The sequence below is a fragment of the Schistocerca piceifrons genome, chromosome 5, assembly GCF_021461385.2.
Source record: "Schistocerca piceifrons isolate TAMUIC-IGC-003096 chromosome 5, iqSchPice1.1, whole genome shotgun sequence".
Lineage (NCBI taxonomy): Eukaryota > Metazoa > Arthropoda > Insecta > Orthoptera > Acrididae > Schistocerca > Schistocerca piceifrons.
The window spans coordinates 255,100,480-255,120,069 of record NC_060142.1 but is presented as its reverse complement, the minus strand read 5'-3'; the positions used below and the strand labels follow the sequence as shown (position 1 = coordinate 255,120,069).

The following is a 19,590-nucleotide window of genomic DNA, read 5'->3' as shown; positions in this document are numbered from 1 at the left end:
ATGTTCACAGTCCTGAGAATACAAAAAAAAGGTGACGAATCTTTAACAGTCTGTACAAAAGCCATACGACAACTACTGCAAATAGTAATCAGTTAGCTGGAACATAAATTCTGAGAACATTTCACAATATAATTTTTATTTGTCACTGACGTTAGCAAAAAGATGCACAGTATATCTCAACCTTGACATTAGCCAGCTTTAAATATAGAAAGCTACCACAGATCATTAAATTCTTTATCTATAAATGAGAGTCGTAGATGCTGGATTAACATATGCAGCAATATCAGTCGTTTCTAAGGAAGGAAATACGCATGAAATAGTTGTGTGCAGAGGAAAGGAAACGTAGAAAGTGTTAATATTTGTCAGTTTCTTCACTGGAAAAACCCAACATGTTACAGAATCAGTCGATGGGAGAAAATCGAGACTACTATGCACAGAAAATGTAATGTACAACAAAGTATTGGCACTTTACATGAAGCTGTCATGGAGTATTTATTTTTGTACTCTGAGGATATACAGTATGAACAATATTAAGCTGATTTGTTAGATAGTATCTTCATCGGTCACTATCTTTTAGTTTACACAGCCTGTCTCGCGGCAGAGTGTGAGGTGCTGGAGATGTAGACGTGGGCTGAGTGTGGATGATGTACGTAAGTTATCACAGACAGCTGCGGGAGCCCCTGGCAGGGCCCAGAGGCGCTCAGAAGTTGATGCCTCGCTGCTTCCAGGTGGCGCTGTGCTTCTTGGTGTACTCGCCCGCGGGGTCGAACTTGGCCTTCAGCTTGGCCCAGTCCTGCGGCCGCTTCTCCGTGACGTGCTTCAGCACCTTGACTGACCTCTCCAGGTGGCGCGGCGAGCAGTCGTTACACCCGTTCGCCACCAGGTTCGGGAGCAGTTCTGCACAAATGTGAAACAACAAAGTCATGAATGAAGTGGCTGAAAGAGGTTAGTGAGGGGATAATTCAGCGCTAAGATAACGGCGAAAGCTAGATGTCGCGTTGGTGTCTGCTATTGGTGGAAATGTTCAAATCCTCCTACACGTAAGTTTTACGGAAACTGGCAATTCGTACTTCTTCTTAACTTTTACGATCGAGGACTCCTTCACATTAGCCAGAGGTGCAGGAATACTTTGAGGGGTATGATTCGTACTGGTTCCACTTGTAATTGACATCATTGTTGTATCGGTTGTATATAACTCTCTGTTTTCTGTACGACTATGTCGGTGGTAACGGGAGGCATGTCACTTAAATAAGCAATACGAGAGATGGTTTAAAAACGCGATAGCAGTTTTTTATCTACAGATAAGGTCGGCACGTAGTCTTGATGAAACAGTCGCTGTTTATCGTATCCATAGGTAGAGGAACAGTGCTTCCATTCTATGACGAAACTAGTGCCTACGTGGTCGACACGCGACAGAGCTGATTTGCCAAAGAAGCCAGAGACTTATGAGTCGGTTCACGAAACTATGAAGTTTCAATGACATGATCAGTCACGTGTATAGCAAGTTTTGGAATTGGTAGAAATACGTAGTGACTAGGAATTCGATAACGACAGAATTATTATCCTCACGAACGCAGCATTCGTAAACAGGAAGAGGTAGAAAACATGTAGGTAGCATCTAAGCGTTATAGTTACATGATTCTGCAACGTACTGTGAGTAGAGGAGAACAGGTGCAGTTACCGTTCTCGTTGTTGATGGGGAGTGTTGGATAGAAGAAATAACGATAGGGTTCCTTTACTTTTGATACACGCACACTACAGGAAGGAAGTCGACAATGGAGTATGTCGAACCACTTATTGCTTTTGACAGTCGCTTCGTCTAAGCTTAACCAGATGCAATTACCGACACTGAGCATCTGCTGGCAAATATAAGATATAACTTAATCGTATTATACAAATGGGTAGCAGTGCTGCTCTAAGATGAGTAGAATGTCACAAGAGAAGAAATTGTAGTGAAATGCATTGCATTAGTGACCAGGGAAAAAGGGGAAGAAAGAGCTACATATATCACACTTAGGTCCTGAAATTGCAGATTTCAAAAACTCTTATGGCGTACTCGAACTTTGTAGTTGAAGTTAAGCACATCTGAGATGCAGATATGGAACTGATGCTTTGAAACTGAAGTATTTGAGGCCCTCCGTTCTAATCAAACAGCATGCAACCTGAGAGATATTTGTTGAACACCTGCTGGTTACATAAATTACAGATGAGAAAACCTAATGCGCTACAGAACATTATTTTGAAAATGAATACTACGTTCCTATCTCAGCTTAATACAACTACGAGTGCCAAAATATTTCATTAATGAAACGTAGTGGAGTTACATGTTGTTAATTAATATCGTTTCTACACTAAAGAACAGATTTCTATAATCACAAGCCAAAGTTATTGAGGGTAACAGACGAGAAATAGTTGCCTCTAGCGAATAGATTAGGGTGTGTCCAACCAATACAGAACAATAAAAATATGAAATCTAATGTCGAATACAACTGAAACAGCAAAATGCTCGAAGTTTATGTAACACTGTGGTGAAAACATTGTATACAACTGATAAATTATGGCCTCTTATGGTCAAAATCAATCACGATCCACAACACCACGGTAAAGAACATTGTGTTTGTACTGCTTTTAATCTTATTGTTGGTTTCTGTGTTTCACATGTGTTGCTTTTCAAGTCGTGTAAGTCAATCATTGTTTCAAAAAATACTTTCCCAGAATGAAATTTCACTCTGTAACAGAGTGTGCGCTGCCAGATCTCTTTATACGCTACATTACATCTGCTTCTCGCTTTATCTGATAATTAGGAAAGTATTGTAACTTCTCGACAGATTAATGCTGTGGACCCGACCGGCAATCGAATCCGGAACCATTGCCTTTCGCTAAGTACTAATTCAGGTACCGAGCACGACTCAGGTCCCCTGCTCAAAGCTTTACGTCCGCCAGCATCATAGCAGAGATCCCGAGTTTTGAGTCCCGCTCCGACACACAGTTTCAGTGTGCCAGGAAATTTCAACATTTCCCCAATTTTCTAATGAACCCAGCAGCAGATACAAAGCAGCATACAAAGAAGAAAAAAGAAGTTCCGGATGTCAAATTAGGTTGAACTGAAAATTCTTAAGCTTTAGAATGGATTGACTAAATAACAGAAAATTGCATTAAATCCATCCAAAATATGAACAGAGGGACCGTACTTAAATATTGATTATCATCTGTTATATCAGAAGACTGTTTATTAAATAAAAGAGTAATCTGGTGATCCGTTGGGAACATAAAACATTAGCGTTAAAAGTATGGAAGAAACCTATAAAACTAGGACATGTTACTGTAGTTTTTCTGATGTTTTGAGCTCTGCACTAACTTTTGGCTTGGCGTCACTTTGGTAAGAGTTGCGTCTCCCGACGTGGTAAAGCAGAGATCTACAAACAAGGATCATTGAGTCGTCCAATAAGTGGGGCAGTGTTGCTTGTGCTAGCATGGTTTCTGTGTCCAACTTGCTTCGTCCGTTATAATGTTATTTTTATTTTTTTTTTCAGGGTAAAAGAATTCCTCATTTTCATCTACTTCTTGGTGACCTAGTTTTTATGTCAGATTTGTAGCTAATCGGATTCGTGTACTTCGTGGTCACCCATTCTAATGTTGAGTTTATCTTTATTCTATCTGTTTCTTCCCCTTAATTTCGTTATTCTTTGGTTTTATTGATTATTGATTGATCGATTATCTTCGTTGAATCAGTTCAACAAGTCTCGTAATAATTCTTCATGATTTTCACTGGAGTAATAAACGTCGTCAGCGAATCTTATCACTGATATTCTTACTAACTACATTTTAATCCTATACTTCCCACTTACTTTCATTTACGTCATTGATTCTCCGATTTATAGTCTGCCTTACAACCTTCTTAACCTGATACCTTCGTTCAGGATCCTATATTCTCATAGTTTGGTGTGAATTCTGGTACGTACTCTATGTTACCCGTCTTTGCGTGTAGCTTACTTTCATTTTTCTCGGAACTGCGAACACCTTCCACCATTCTATATTGTCGTACGATTTTCTTAGGTTGACAAATCGTACTAATAGTCTTGAAATCTCGTAGGTCATGCTTTCATTATCAATCGCTAGTGCACAGCTGTCTCTGCCGCCATGTTGTTGTTGTGGTCTTCAGTCCTGAGACTGGTTTGATGCAACTCTCCACGCTACTCTATCCTGTGCAAGCCTCTTCATCCCCCAGTACCTACTGCAATCTACATCCTTCTGAATCAGCTTAGTGTATTCATCTCTTGGTCTCCCTCTACGATTTTTACCCTCCACACTGCCCTTCAATACTAAATTGGTGATCCCTCGATGTCTCAGAACATGTCCTACCAACCGATCCCTTCTTCTAGTCAAGCTGTGCCACAAGCTCCTCTTCTCCCCAATTCTATTCAATACCTCCTCATTAGTTATGTGGCCTACCCATCTAATCTTCAGCATTCTTCTTTAGCACCACATTTCGAAAGCTTCTATTCTCTTTTTGTCCAAACTATTTATCGTCCATGTTTAACTTCCATACATGGCTACACTCCATACAAATACTTTCAGAAACGACTTTCTGACATTTAAACCTATACTCGATGTTAACAAATTTTTCTTCTTCAGAACGCTTACCTTGCCATTGCCAGTCTACATTTTATATCCTCTCTACTTCGACCATCATCAATTATTTTGCTCCCCAAATAGCACAACTCCTTTACTACTTTAAGTGTCTCATTTCGTAATCTAATTCCCTCAGCATCACCCGACTTAATTCGACTACGTTCCATTATCCTCGTTTTGCTTTTGTTGATGTTCATCTTATACCCTCCTTTCAAGACACTGTCCATTCCGTTCAACAGCTCTTCCAAGTCCTTTGCAGTCTCTGACAGAATTACAATGTCATCGGCGAACCTCAAAGTTTTTATTTCTTCTGCATGGATTTTAATACCTACTCCAAACATCTCTTTTGTTTCCTTTAAAGCTTGCTCAATATAATGATTGAATAACATCGGGGATAGGCTACAACCCTGTCTCACTCCCTTCCCAACCATTGCTTCCCTTTCATGTCCCTCGACTCTTATAACTGCCATCTGGTTTCTGTTCAAATTGTAATCAGCCTTTCGCTCCCTGGATTTTACTCCTGCCCGCTTCAGAATTTGAAAGAGAGTATTCCAATCAAAATTGTCAAAAGCTTTCTCTAAGTCTACAAATGCTAGAAACGTAGGTTTGCCTTTCCTTAATCTTTCTTCTAAGTCGTAGGTTCAGTATTGCCTCACGTGTTCCAACATTTCTACGAAATCCAAATTGATCTTCCCCGAGGTCGGCTTCTATCAGCTTTTCCATTCGTCTGTAAAGAATTCGCGTTAGTATTTTGCAGCTGTGACTTATTAAACTGATAGTTCGGCAATTTTCACATCTGTCAACACCTTTGGGATTGGAATTATTATATTCTTCTTGAAGTTCGAGGGTGTTTCGCCTGTCTCATACATCTTGTTCACCAGATGGTAGAGTTTTGTCAGGACTGGCTCTCCCAAGGCCGTCAGTAGTTCCAATGGAATGTTGTCTACTCCCGGGACCTTGTTTCGACTCAGGTCTTTCAGTGCTCTGTCAAATTCTTCACGCAGTATCGTGTCTCCCATTTCATCTTCATCTACATCCTCTTCCATTTCCATAATATTGTCCTCAAGTACATCGCCCTTGTATAGACCCTCTATATACTACTTCTACCTTTCTGCTTTCCCTTCTTTGCTTAGAACTGGGTTTTCAACGGAGCTCTTGATATTCATACAAGTGGCTCTCTTCTCTCCAAAGGTCTCTTTAACTTTCCTGTTGGCGGTATCTATCTGACCCCTAGTGAGATAAGTCTCTACATCCTTCCATTTGTCCTATAGCGATCCCTGCTTAGCAGTTCAGGACTTCCTGTCGATCTGAATTTTGAGACGTTTGTATTCCTTTTTGCCTGCTTCATTTACTGCATTTTTATATTTTCTCCTCTCATCAATTAAATTCAATATTTCTTCTGTTACCCAACGGTTTCTACTAGCCCTCGTCTTTTTACCTATTTGATCCTCTGCTGCCTTCACTATTTCATCCCTCAAAGGTACCCATTCTTCTTCTACTGTTATTCTTTCCCCCATTTCTGTCAATTGTTCCCTTATACTCTCCCTGAAACTCTGTACAACCTCCGGTTCTTTCAGTTTATCCATGTCTCATCTGCTTAAATTCCCACCTTCTTACAGTTTCTTCAGTTTTAATCTACAGTTCATAACCAATAGATTGTGGTCAGAGTCCACATCTGCCCCTGGAAATGTCTTACAATTTAAAACCTGGTTCCTAAATCTCTGTCTTACCATTATATAATCTATCTGATACCTTTTAGTATCTCCAGGGTTCTTCCATGTATACAACCTTCTTTGATGATTCTTGAACCAAGTGTTAGCTATGATTAAGTTATGCTCTGCGCAAAATTCTACCAGGCGGCTTCCTCTTTCATTTCAATCCATATTCACCTACTATGTTTCCTCTTTCGTTTCAATCCATATTCACCTACTATGTTTCCTTCTCTCCCTTTACCTACTCTCGAATTCCAGTCACCCACTACTATTAAATTTTCGTCTCCCTTCACTAACTGCATAATTTCTTTTATCTCGTCATACATTTCATCAATTTCTTCATCATCTGCAGAGCTAGTTGGCATATAAACTTATACTACTGTAGTAGGCGTGGGCTTCGTGTCTATCTTGGCCACAATAATGCGTTCACTATGCTGTTTGTAGTAGCTTACCCGCAATCCTATTTTTTTAATTAATTATTAAACCTACTCCTGCATTACCCCTATTTGATTTTGTATTTATAACCCTGTATTCACCTGACCAAAAGTCTTGTTCCTCCTGCCACCGAACTTCACTAATTCCCACTATATCAAGCTTTAACCTATCCATTTCCCTTTTTAAATTTTCTAACCTACCTGCACGATTAAGGGATCTGACATTCCACGCTCCGATCCGTAGAACGCCAGTTTTCTTTCTCCTGATAACGACATCCCTTGAGTAGTCCCCACCCGGAGATCCGAATTGGGGACTGTTTTACCTCCGGAATATTTTACCCAAGAGGACGCCATCATCATTTAATCATACAGTAAAGCTGCATGCCCTCGGGGAAAGTTACGGCTGTAGTTTCCCCTCGCTTTCAGCCGTTCGCAGTGCCAAAACAGCAAGGCCGTTTTGGTTAGTGTTACAGGGCCAGATCAGTCAATCATCCAGACTGTTGCCCCGGCAACTACTGAAAAGGCTGCTGCCCCTCTTCAGGAAGCACACGTTTGTCTGGCCTCTCAACAGAGACCCCTCCGTTGTGGTAGCACCTACGGTACGGCTATCTGTATCGTTGAGGCACGCAAGCCTCCCCACCAACGGCAAGGTCCATGGTTCATGGGGGGGAGGGTCTGTCGCCATACCTTTCCCAAAATCAAACTGATCGATATCGGTGAGATCCTAGATTTTCTTATCTATACCTAGTATATTACCTTTGCTAGTAATTTGAGTACACGTGCGGCTAAGATGAGTGTGCTACAGTTCTCGCACTTATCCGATAATTTTCCGGGCTCTGTGGCTGATATTTATCCGGAAGCCTGATACATTCGAAGTCTCACAGATCCTACACTCTGACGCGAGTAGTCGTATGTTCACCATATCGTTCAAAGGTTTTGAATTACCGAAGGAAAGTTTACAATATCTTCTACCTTAGTTAATAGCAAGTATTCCAAAACTCTGTTAAATCCTAATGCCGGGTCAACTTTGTCTTCCATATCGACTCCCATTGTTTCTTATACGACGTCATCAGATGGTTCCCTCTCTCCTAGAGGACTCAAATGTACTCATTCTACCTATCCCCTCTCTCGTCTATTTTTGACAGGGGATTGTCCATTATACTCTAAATGTTAGTATCCTTGATTTTAAGATTCTTTTTTGACTTTTTTATACGATGAATTAGTCCATCCGATGACGATTTCGTTTTGGCTACCCTGCTCTTCCTGTTTGTTCCATTTCTAAGCGACTAAATGACCATATTCCAGTCATTCACATTTTTTTTTTACTTCCTTCTTTGCTCGATCAGCTGAAAAATTTCTAATGTTACCCAAGATTTCTTCGTGGTTACCTTCCTTGTACCTATATACATCCTTCCAAATTTTCTACTATTTCTAGATATGTCCGTTCCTCTTCAGATTAACTGTTATACATCATCGCATTATCTACGTGCTCAGAGAACTTCAGACGCACCTCATCATTCCACGGCACCCAAGCATCCCACTTCCTTCCATACCGATTAAACTTCGGTCTACTCTACTCGTAATTATTTAATTTCTATCCGAGTGCGTATTTGCTTCTGGTTGCGCCTTGCAAACCAGTATCTCGTATGGGAATGTCTCTCTGACCATGACGTAATCGAGCTGAAACCTTTCAGTGGCCTGGGTCTTTTTCCAATACGTGTCCTTTCCTTGTGATTTCTGATTAGTGTAGCGGTTGTTATTAGCTGGAGTGGACTGCAAATGTCACTTTAGTCTCTTTCTCCTCATTACTACTTCCGTAACTTTTTCTCTTCTTTCATCTATTATTTCGTTCCAATCCCACATGGTCATTAGTTTATCGTCTACCTTTACACACTGAAATACCAGTTCGCAAACTTCGTATACACCCTCAATCTCTTCACATTCTGCTTGTGACACGTCTATATATGTATCTTAAATGTTATTTTTGTCATTGTGTTGCTCTCGACTACGATGAGAATAAGCCTATCACAGACAGATAATTGAAATTGTCTGACGTGTACCTTCCTATTCATAAAGAGTTCTACTCCCGTTAAACAGTTTTCTGTTGCTGTTCATATTATCCTACGCTCTTTGGGCCATAAATTCTTATTTACTTTCCATTATACTTCCCTAACACCTGCTACATCTAGACTGAGACTTTGCATTTTTGTTTCCTGTTTTTCTAGCTTCCCTACCACGTGCGAACTTCTCAGTTTCCACTCTATCAGATGGAGAATGTTATCCTTTCGTTGGTAATTCGATATTTTCCTCGAGGTTACCTCTCTCTGGGCAATCTCTTTCCAAAGATCCGGAAGCAGTTTAATTCCGGAAAAATATGCCAATTGAGAGATCATTACGACTCTTGTTTCAATCACAGGCCACTTGTTCTGCGGGTGCACCATACGTCTTTAAGACAATGATTTTACTTACCTTCTGCATCCTCGTACTATTGGTCATTGCAGACTCTTCCGTCTTTGAGGAGCAACCTCCCATCCCGAGAGAAGGAGGGTACAGTGAACTTCTTTCTGCTCCCCGCATTCACTGACGAGAAGGCGGGTCACTCCTTATACCGGCAGTCTTCGGCGGACATTTCTGACATTTTTTATCCAGAATTAATGCAATGACTGGAATCGAAGCTAGGACCCAGACTAGTTTGCTTACTAACGAAAGCCTAGACCATGGTTTCACCTCTAACAATGCTGCTTTCATTTTATACGCCTGTAAAAAGTCATTGGTTTAATTTCATTACCAATACATGAACAACGATCTCGTCTGAATTCTGCTCTGAAGGCAAGCATATTCGCGCCTGTGACACATTTGCTAATATTTACTACGGCCCAAATTGCTTGCTTCTATGTTTCTCATCCAGTGTTTTAAGACTTTATCACTCCTCGCAGCGCGTAACATGGTGTCTAACCTTGAGGCACGGAGGTACGCTAGATTCTCACTGAATCCGCGCAGTGGCTTAACAGCTGTTGTTCTGGTACACGAGACAGACTGAGTGTGCTTTTTAAGTGCCTTTCCAAGCTCTCTGAGGCAAATATTTGGCTTTTCCACAACGTCCACCTCAGAAAATATGACGCACAGCATGTAAAATGTGACAAAGTACTGAATAAATTTTACACGATTCATTAACAGATGGCGCACGCGATTGAAATTAGCAGAGTATTGAGGCGACAAGAAAGGGAACTGGTTACAAAGTTAAAATAAATTTGCCAAATGATGAAAAACAGTGACCCCATGACGTGGGTTAAGATCTAGGAAAGGGATTCACGTTACAAATACTGATGATCTTCAAATAGCTGCCAGAAGTAACCAAAAGAGAATAATGAAAACGCGTTATTGCCTTCGATTATTGTTCTCGAGAGGTTAGTACATCATTTCTGTGGCAATTGGTTACCTAACCAATCCACAGTTTAGTTACAACATCGCAGAATATTGTCTAGAGCTAACATTCTTTTGCCCGCAACATCAGACCACAACTTCTGTTCCTGACGGGACTCACAGAGATAACATTGAATCACGTCTCCTATATCGATACACAGTGTTGCAAGTACCCATCCGTACCTGTTCCTCTGCATTTTTGTTGATAAATATAGCTATCGTGACAATGACCCACTGGCTGCTGCACGCCCTTGGAACTGCGACCACTGCTTATTTGGAACGCGACCTTCTGTCTTCGACTTCTTACACCCAGTAGTTTGCCTTCGCCTCGACGGCGCTCGCGGGAACTGGTCTACCTCGCTGTGAGTTAGATGGAGAACCGGGTGTCTGAAACGATTTTATTACCCTGACATTTCTCTTGGACTGGAACGAAAACGTAAGTCGTTGTCTTTCGGCAGTATGTTACTGTAATTGAGCAACCAAGGCACACATTTTGGTGCTCAACATCAATCTCTCTCAACTTTTAGTAATAACGTACCCTCTGCTACAATGAAAAAGCATCGTTACGGCGACCAACCTTGATCAAATCCTCCTAGCTCTGCAAATCTAAGTTCCTGAAAAATCTGTTTTCCTAGTCATCATTAACCAGTTCTGCAATTTTCTGCTCCGCTGCGCTTTCAAAAAACGTTCAAATGTGTGTGGAATTGGTTGGTTGGTTGTGTGAGGGAGGACACCAGACAGCGACGTCATCGGTCTCATCGTATTAGGGAAGGACGGGGAAGGAAGTCGGCCGTGCCCTTTCAAAGGTACCATGCCGGTATTTGCCTGGAGTGATTTAGGGAAATCACGGAAAACCTAAATCAGGATGGCCGGACGCGGGATTGAACCGTCGTCCTCCCGAATGTGTGTCCAGTGTGCTAGCCACTGGGTCTATGTGACATCTTATGGGACTTAACTGCTAAGGTCATCAGTCCCTAAGCTTACACTACTGAACCTAAATTATCGTCTCCGCCTCGTGATGACTGGGTGTTGTGTGATGTTCTTAGGTTAGTTAGGTTCAAGTAGTTCTAAGTTCTAGGGGACTGATGACCATAGATGTTAAATCCCATAGTGCTCAGAGCCATTTTTTGAAGCCCTAAATTATCCTAAGGACAAACACACACACCCATGCCCGAGGGAGGACTCGAAACTCCTCCGGGATCAGCCGCACAGACCATGACTGCAGCGCCCAAGACCGCTCGGCTAATCCCGCGCGGCGCTGCGCTTTCAGCTGGCTAGATAACCCTTATTGATGGCTTACCTCTTGTCCCATTCATTCGCCTAAAAATCCAGTAAGGATCCTCACGCCACCTATTTTTCACACCGCTTTACATTTCTCAAATAATTCGACCTCTTAATTCTAATGTCCTGGAGCATCGTCACACTTCAGATTTTTTTCACGATCTTCTTTTCTAGTTTCCCCACGACGCGGCACATTACCATACAATTGTATGTGTCGGTACTGTCATACGAAACATCTCTGTTCCACATAAATATTTAACAGCGAACAGAGCTTTCATCCCTAAAGTATTGTTGGCGTGACTGTTTAACGGTGTCTTTCTGGCTGAAGTATTAGCCAGAAAAAAAGCTTTCTACACCTCCACCAGTACGCTTCACATTCCTAACTTGAGCGTCCGTAAGCGTAACCTTGTTCTAGCGCAGTAGAACGTCTTCACTTTTTTTGTGACACGTTTTCGCAAGCGACATTTTAAGCCAAAGAAATTAAATTGCAGGATAGGGAAAACTTCCCCACAGAACAGTTTAGGACTATCAGATTTTTCTTTGAATAACTGAACAACGGGTTCGTAAATGTGCATCCAGTAAGTATTTCCGTCCGTCAGTACGAGACAAACGGAACCGAGCTGCAGGTGAGCAAGTTCCACTCTACGTACAAACAAGCTCCTCGTGCAGACCGTGAAGGCCCAAGGGCTACTGTCCGCCTGCCATCGCAGCCTGTGCCTCGCTGAGTCACGTGGATGCAGTATGGAGGGGTGTGTGCTCAGCACACCGCTCTCCCAGCTGTTTTGCCGACTTCTCAGACCTTGGAGCTGCTAATTCTCATTCAAGTAGCTCCTCACTTGACATCAAGAGGCTGAGTGCGCCCTGTACCAGTCTCCCCACCAGGGAAAAATCCTTGGCAGTACCGGGAACCGAACGAAGGTCTTCCGTAATGCAGCCATCTGTGGTCAGCATTCAGCTACGGAGGCAGACTAGATCACGCTCTACCTCGCGAAAATTATGATTATATATTCCGTTGAAACATTGTATTCAAATAGCAATTCTTGTATGAAAACAAGCTGCACGAATTCGAATTCAAAAGAATTTTATACAAAGTAAGAGTTTTCATAACATTTGCGCGAGATACACTGTCCTCCGAACTCCATCATAGTCCTTACAACGAAGCAGAATTCAGTTTCCTAGATAATAAAGCATATGGCCTTATATAACGGAAGAAATACCATACATGTGGACGAAGTCAGGAAGCCATTTCCATGAAATCCAGTGGTCAAAAGCTGGGAAGGTCCTTCCAGTCGTTGGATACTGCCTTTCTATACTCTGAATAACAGACCCACTAGGACAATCATTATCATCTTGAAAAATAGCTTTTCATTTTAAAACTGTTCTCAGGACACCTAAGATGGCATTCTAGTATTCATGAGTCCATGTAGGAGCGAGTACAGGTCTCTCAAAAGATATTTGACATTGGCAATCAAGAGAAACATAATTCCAAGTAGATGCCGTTTCTTTCATTAACGTTCAATAAATAACGAAGAGTCCCAGTTGACACCAGATCATTTTACGTCGACGGCCATTGTTTAAAGAGTGGCAATCATTGCTGAAACGAGTTACGTAATTCAATTCCCATCTAAACGGAGTGTCCATTGATTCTGTTTCAGCCTTACGATTTTGTGCGTCTAAAGGCAGGTAAGCTGCTTTCACGAACCCATTTGTGAAGCTTCCTGCAAGATTTACGTTATTCAAGTACTAGACACAAATGTATCCATTCATTTCACTAAGGGAAACTTCCGGTACCAATGGTCAATCCACAACAAAGTCTGTAATCAAAAGGTTACTGACTATGCTTCCTACAGATTTTTGTCACATATTTGCGCCAAATGTATCACAAAAATTGCCGTTGTGTAGCTAATGAATTTCTCAGTAGGGAAACTTCTATCAGCTAATTCTGCACATTATCAGAAATACCAGCGTGAAGGAGACCTATAAAGATAATTGTTAAAACATTAAGCCATTTAGAGACTGTATTTTGTAAATTCGAGTTCACTAGAACTGCAAGGGAACGTAGATGAAGATGAGATGGGATACTTAATAATGTGAGAAGAATTTCATAGAGCAGTAGAAGACCTAAGCCGAAACAGGGTCCCGAAAGTAACCGACATTGCATCAAACCACTGACAGCGTTGGGAAAGGCAGCCGCGACAAAATTCTTCCATCTGGTGTGCAAGATGTAGGGGACTGACGTAATACATCCGCACATAAAGAAGAATACAATAATTACAATTCCAAAGAAAGTTGGTGCTGACGGATGTATTACAAAACTGTCAGTTTAATAAGTCATGGTTGCAAAATACTAAGATGAATTCTTAACGCAATAGCGGAAGAGCTGGTAGAAGCTGAGCTCGGAGAGATCAGTTTCAATTCTGGAGAAACGAGAGAACGCGTAAGGCGATGTAGACCCTACGACTTACCTTTGAAGTTAGGTGAAGGACAGGTAGACTTAGGTAAAGCTTTTGACAATGTTGAATGGAGTATACTGTTTGAAATTATAAAGGTAGTAGGGGTAAAATACACGGAACGAAAGGCTATTTACAACTTGTGCATAAAACACACAGCAGTTTTAACAGCCAAGAGGCATGAAAGTGAAACAGTGGTTGAGAAGGGAGTGAGACATCGTTGTAGATTATCATCGTTGATTCAGTCTATACACTCACCAAGCAGAAAAGAAAACCAAAGAAAAACTTGAAGTAGGAATTACAATAAAATAAACTTTCAGGTTCTTCGATGACACTGTAATTCTGTCAGAGGCTGCAAAGAACTCGAAAGAGTAGACGAACTGAATGAACAGTATCTCTAAAGCAGGATATAAGATTAAAATCAACAAAAGCAAATCCAGTACCATGGAATGTAGTCGAATTAAGCGATGCTGAGTAAATTAGATTCACAACGAGACATTAATAGTAGCACATGAGTTATGCTGTTTGGGCGGCAAAATAACTAAAGATGGTCGCTGTAGAGAGGATATAAAACGCAGATTGGCAATGGCAAGAAAAGCATTTCTGAAGAGAAATTTGCTAACGTCGAGTATTGATATTTCTTCTCTGAAAGTATCTGTATTGAGTGTAGCCGTTTGCGGTAGTGAAACATGAAAGAGTGTAGAAGCTTTTGAGCTGTGGTGTTACAGAAGAATGCTGAAGATTAGATTGGTAGATCACGTAATTAAGGACAGGTTACTGAATAGAATTGGGGAGAAAAATTTGTGGCAGGACCTGACTGGAAGAAGGGTCCGGTTGGTCGGACACATTCTGAGACAGCAAAGGATAATCAGTTTAGTGTTTGATGGAAGTGTGGGAGATAAAGGGAAACCAAGATATGAACACAGCAAACAGATACAGAAGGATGTACGTTGTAAGCACTTATTTGGAGATGAAGAGGCTTGCACAGGATAGAGTCGGATGGAAAGCTGAATCAGACTAGCCATCGGACTGATGACCGCAACAGAAGATCACCTTAACTCCATGTCAATGGCTTTTAAATATGCCTAATGCCGTCTCCGCTGTTCCAGATAATCTCAAGACGAGTTAACGACGCGAAACGCGTAGCTAATAATGAATCTCTTGCAACAGTGTCTGTTTTCTGTTTTCGGAACATTGAACCACTGTAGCTGCACCAAGCCTAAATGGAGTGGAGTAGTGTATTGGATGGGTCATTAATTTATATTTTTCTTCTTCTACATCTACATCTACATACATACTCCGCAATCCACCATACGGTGCGTGGCGGAGGGTACCTCGTACCACAATTAGCAACTTCTCTCCCTGTTCCACTCCCAAACAGAACGAGGGAAAAATAACTGTCTATATGCCTCTGTACGAGCCCTAATCTCTCTTATCCTATCTTTGTGGTCTTTCCGCGAAATATAAGTTGGCGGCGGTAAAATTGTACTGCAGTCAGCTTCAAATGCTGGTTCTCTAAATTTCCTCAGTAGCGATTCACGAAAAGAACACCTCCTTTCCTCCAGAGACTCCCACCCGAGTCCCTGAAGCATTTCCGTAACACTCGTGTGAAGATCAAACCTACCAGTAACAAACCTAGCAGCCCGCCTCTGAATTGCTTCTATGTCCTCCCTCAATCCGAAATGATAGGTATCCCTAACGCTCGAGCAGTACTCAAGAATAGGTCGTATTAGTGTTTTACAAGTGGTCTCCTTAACAGATGAACCACATCTCCCCAAAATTCTACCAATGAACCGAAGACGGCTATCCGCCTTCCCCACAATTGCCGTTACATGCTTGTCCCACTTCATATCGCTCTGCAATGTTACGCTCAAATATTTAATCATGGTGACTGTGTCAACCGCTACACTACTAATGGAGTATTCAAACATTACGGGATTCTTTTTCCTATTCATCTGAATTAATTTACATTTGTCTATATTTAGAGTTAGCTGCCATTCTTTACACCAATTACAAATGCTGTCCAAGTCATCTTGTATCCTCCTACAGTCACTCAACGACGACACCTTCCCGTACACCATAGCATCATCAGCAAACAGCCGCACATTGCTATCCACCCTATCCAAAAGATCATTTATGTAGATAGAAAACAACAGCGGACCTACCACACTTCCCTGGGGCACTCCAGATGACACCCTCACCTCCGATGAACACTCACCATCGAGGACACACCTGTTAGATGTCTCGGTAGGCATGAGTATGTAACACAAATGCGCCCGTAACACTGCTTCCCTTTGCGAGCAGCCAGCTCAAATTACAACCTGGTCTTCCTTAGGAACGTTTTCTCAATTTTCATAAGACTGGGATTATAGGAAAGTTCCTTAAGCAACGATAACTGAATACCTCCTACTAGCCCTTAGTGTGCTGGAATTAGAATTAAAACACAAGAAAGATTTACACACGAAATTAAATTAGATAAAGGAATTATACAAGGGGATTCATTAAGCAAACTCGTGTTCAGCTTAATAACGGACAACATCACTGATGAAGTAACTTCATCAGTTTAATAAAACAGCTTATCAGTTATGGAAACCTTAACTAAAAAACTAAGAGTATGGTAACATCAAAAGAACCTGTGCGAAGTAAGTTAAATGCACATGGTGTGTTAATTGAACAGGTGATGAGCTTTTATTATCTAGGCACTGTTATGACTAGCTACAAAGACTTAACTGTGGAAGTGAAAAATCAAGTGGCAGAGGCAGTAAAGGTAGCCAGATGTATGGAGAAACAAATTTATGGCTGCTGAGAGGAAAATAAAAATACGAGTATATAAAACAATGGGATGTCCCGTTTTGACATATCTGTCAGAAACTAGAGCAGAAACGAAATAGATAAACCAAAAATTAATGGTAGTGAAAATGAAGATTCTAAGATAGTTCCAAGGAGTAAAGGTCGATGTGGGAACCGTGTGGAATACAAAATCGAAGTAAATGGATGAAGACAAAGGTAGGAAATTGGATCATGTGGAAAGGATAGACCCTTGAATACTAGCTAAAACATGGACGACCTCCCAAACTGGACAGCAGTTGGCCCCTTACTACCACTCGTCAGCAGACAAACAGGGGAATCCCTAGTCAGCAGAAGAAGGAGAAGAAGAGTTAGAGAGGAAGTTAAACCTATGAAATGGCCGACAGAGGTGGCAGAGAAAGGCGAGTGCGAGGTGTGAAGCGGCGGTACTCACTCTTGAGCTCTTTGCCCTCTGGCGTGCACTTGCCGTCGCCGTCGTCCAGCAGGCACTGCACGTAGGCCCTGAAGAGGCGCTCGTTGCCCAGCACCTCGTCTATGTCGACTCTGTCGAGTCTGTCCTGCTGCGGCGCCGCGCGTGTGGCAACCGCGGCCAGCGAGAGCAGGCAGCAAGCGATCAGGATTCTGGCCATGTCCGCGGTGCGTGGTCTGCGGCAATGCAGTACCGTGCTGGCCGGCCGCCGCCTCTTATAGCCGCCACTGTGACGTCAGCGACTGCACGTGACGCAGCAGCAACAAACGTGTGGGCCGTGGGGTGTCCCCACCCGGGACCGGTCACTGGCACCTCTCAGAGCAGACAGGCCCGATCGCACATTTCCGTGCCGCCCGTGACCTCCACCAGAGGCCAAGAAGAGAGAGGTGCTCATAGGTATGCATAAGCACGCTCACATCTTTCAGAAGTCTCGGTAGATATGTGACTGCCTTCCACACGCCGCATGTAACACACTGCCGCATAACACTGCTTCCCTTCATAATAATACGAGAGCTGTTCCGAAAGTAGCGCTAAAACTATTTATTGTCTTCCCTGAATGCTGCAGATACTTCCTGAAAACAAAATTACCACTCCCTGTCCTTCCTATTCGATACTAGAGGGGTTCGACAAAACTACGGAAACCCCACCACGCCTAATATGGTGAAAAAACCAGCTCGCATTCAAAACAGGTTCCAGTCGTATTGGACTTGACTTATGCAGGTTCTGTGTGGTTATGAAGGAAATCTTATATCATTCTTCCTGCAAAACAGGATGCTGGTGGCGATTATGGAAGTGGAGAGCACATCCTTCTCTCCAAAGTAGACAAAAGGCTAGAAGATACTGAGATTTGGTAGACGTGGTGACTAGCATCGTCGTGCTCAAAAAAATCAATCTTGGACGATGCGAGTTTGTGTTAACTGTCCTCTTGGAACACAGCATTACCATGTGTGAGCAAACATTGTACAAGAGGATGGTTCTCATCGGCCAAATCGCTCACATGATCCTTGACAGTAATACTACCCTGCAGAGTAAGCATGGGGCTCATGGAGTACCATGATATGGATAGCCAAACCCACGTCAAGTTTCACTCTTGGGACGTAAACTCGGCCAGATGTTCGAGACAGTGTCAAACAATACTCATACGACCAGATGACTTTCTTCCATTGCTCCACTGCCTGATTCCGACACCACCTTCTCCTCTTAAGGACATTTTCATCGCTGATGAGTGGTCTTGGAATTCTAGCTGGCCCTGCATTTCCCTGCTTATGGAGTTCCTTCATGTTTTGGTTCTGATAGGATTGGCGAGTACGAAATTTTAGTGATAGGGGTAAAATCACAAAGGCAATCCCAATCGGTTCAATTTTGGGTCCACTCCTATTCCTTATATATGTGAATGACCTTTCCACTCAACATTCAACATTAGAACCTTTTACAGACCATACTATTGTTATAATAAATCCCATTACAGAGAAAGCAACGTAAGAGTTAGGAAATCATATTTTTACAAAATATTGCTAACTGTTTCTCTGAAAATGTACGCTCTCTAAATTTTGAAAAAGCACACTACATGCCGTTCATTGCAACAAATAGTGTCATTCCAACAATTGATGTAGTGCGTTACAGGGAATCAATAAGAAGTGTAGAATGTTCCAAATGTTTGGGTATAAATAAAGATGAAAACTTGAAATATGAGACGCCTACTAGTGACTTTCTCAAGCAGTTAAGTTGACCACTTTTGCTCTTCGCATATTTGCGAAACCTTGCAAAGAAACAATGAACCTCCTGACATATTTTGCAGATTTCCACCCTATAATTAGGTATGGTATAATTTAATCAGTCACAGAAAGGATGAAAATATTGCTTGCACTAAAGCTAACAGTAAGAATAATATGTTGTCCAATGTTTTTTATTCCAGTCTTTCATCACAATAGCAATTCTTTAGACGATGACCGGTTTCAGTCCTGATCTACAACATACAAATATATACACCTAGTGAACAGTGTGTCTTTCAACATAATACATCAATACGTATCACAATATACTATCATGTAACCAGGGAAATGTACAGATAAGATACAGTAAAACGTACCTTTTTACACCATGTCCTAAAGTGATAGGGCCATAATGGCATCGTCAAAACATATAAATATAATCAGCACAGCATCGTCACATAGATCTAAAATGAGGTGTAGAATAGGCCACATCGTCCACACAGTCATTTTTGCAACTGGCTACTGAAGCACGGTAGCTACCAGAAATCTGTTTGCCTACATCCCAACACCAGAACCGTCATATTTATCAGAATCTTTACTCAAACTATGTTTTACACCGGGCTTACAAGATCGTTTGTAGTAGTTGTGACAAATTTGACATCGGTCAAA

At 41.9% G+C, this 19,590-nt stretch overlaps 1 protein-coding gene across 1 annotated transcript; it reads right to left on the bottom strand.

Annotated features, from left to right (window-relative positions):
- Positions 1–460: 460 nt before the first annotated feature.
- LOC124798183 (ejaculatory bulb-specific protein 3-like) lies at positions 461–17,409 on the bottom strand. Its single transcript, XM_047261470.1, has 2 exons — positions 17,174–17,409; positions 461–897 (listed from the first exon to the last, which is right to left on the bottom strand). The coding sequence occupies exons 1-2, from the start codon at positions 17,367–17,369 to the stop codon at positions 701–703; spliced, it is 393 nt and encodes a 130-aa protein (XP_047117426.1). The 5' UTR covers positions 17,370–17,409; the 3' UTR covers positions 461–700.
- Positions 17,410–19,590: the final 2,181 nt, after the last annotated feature.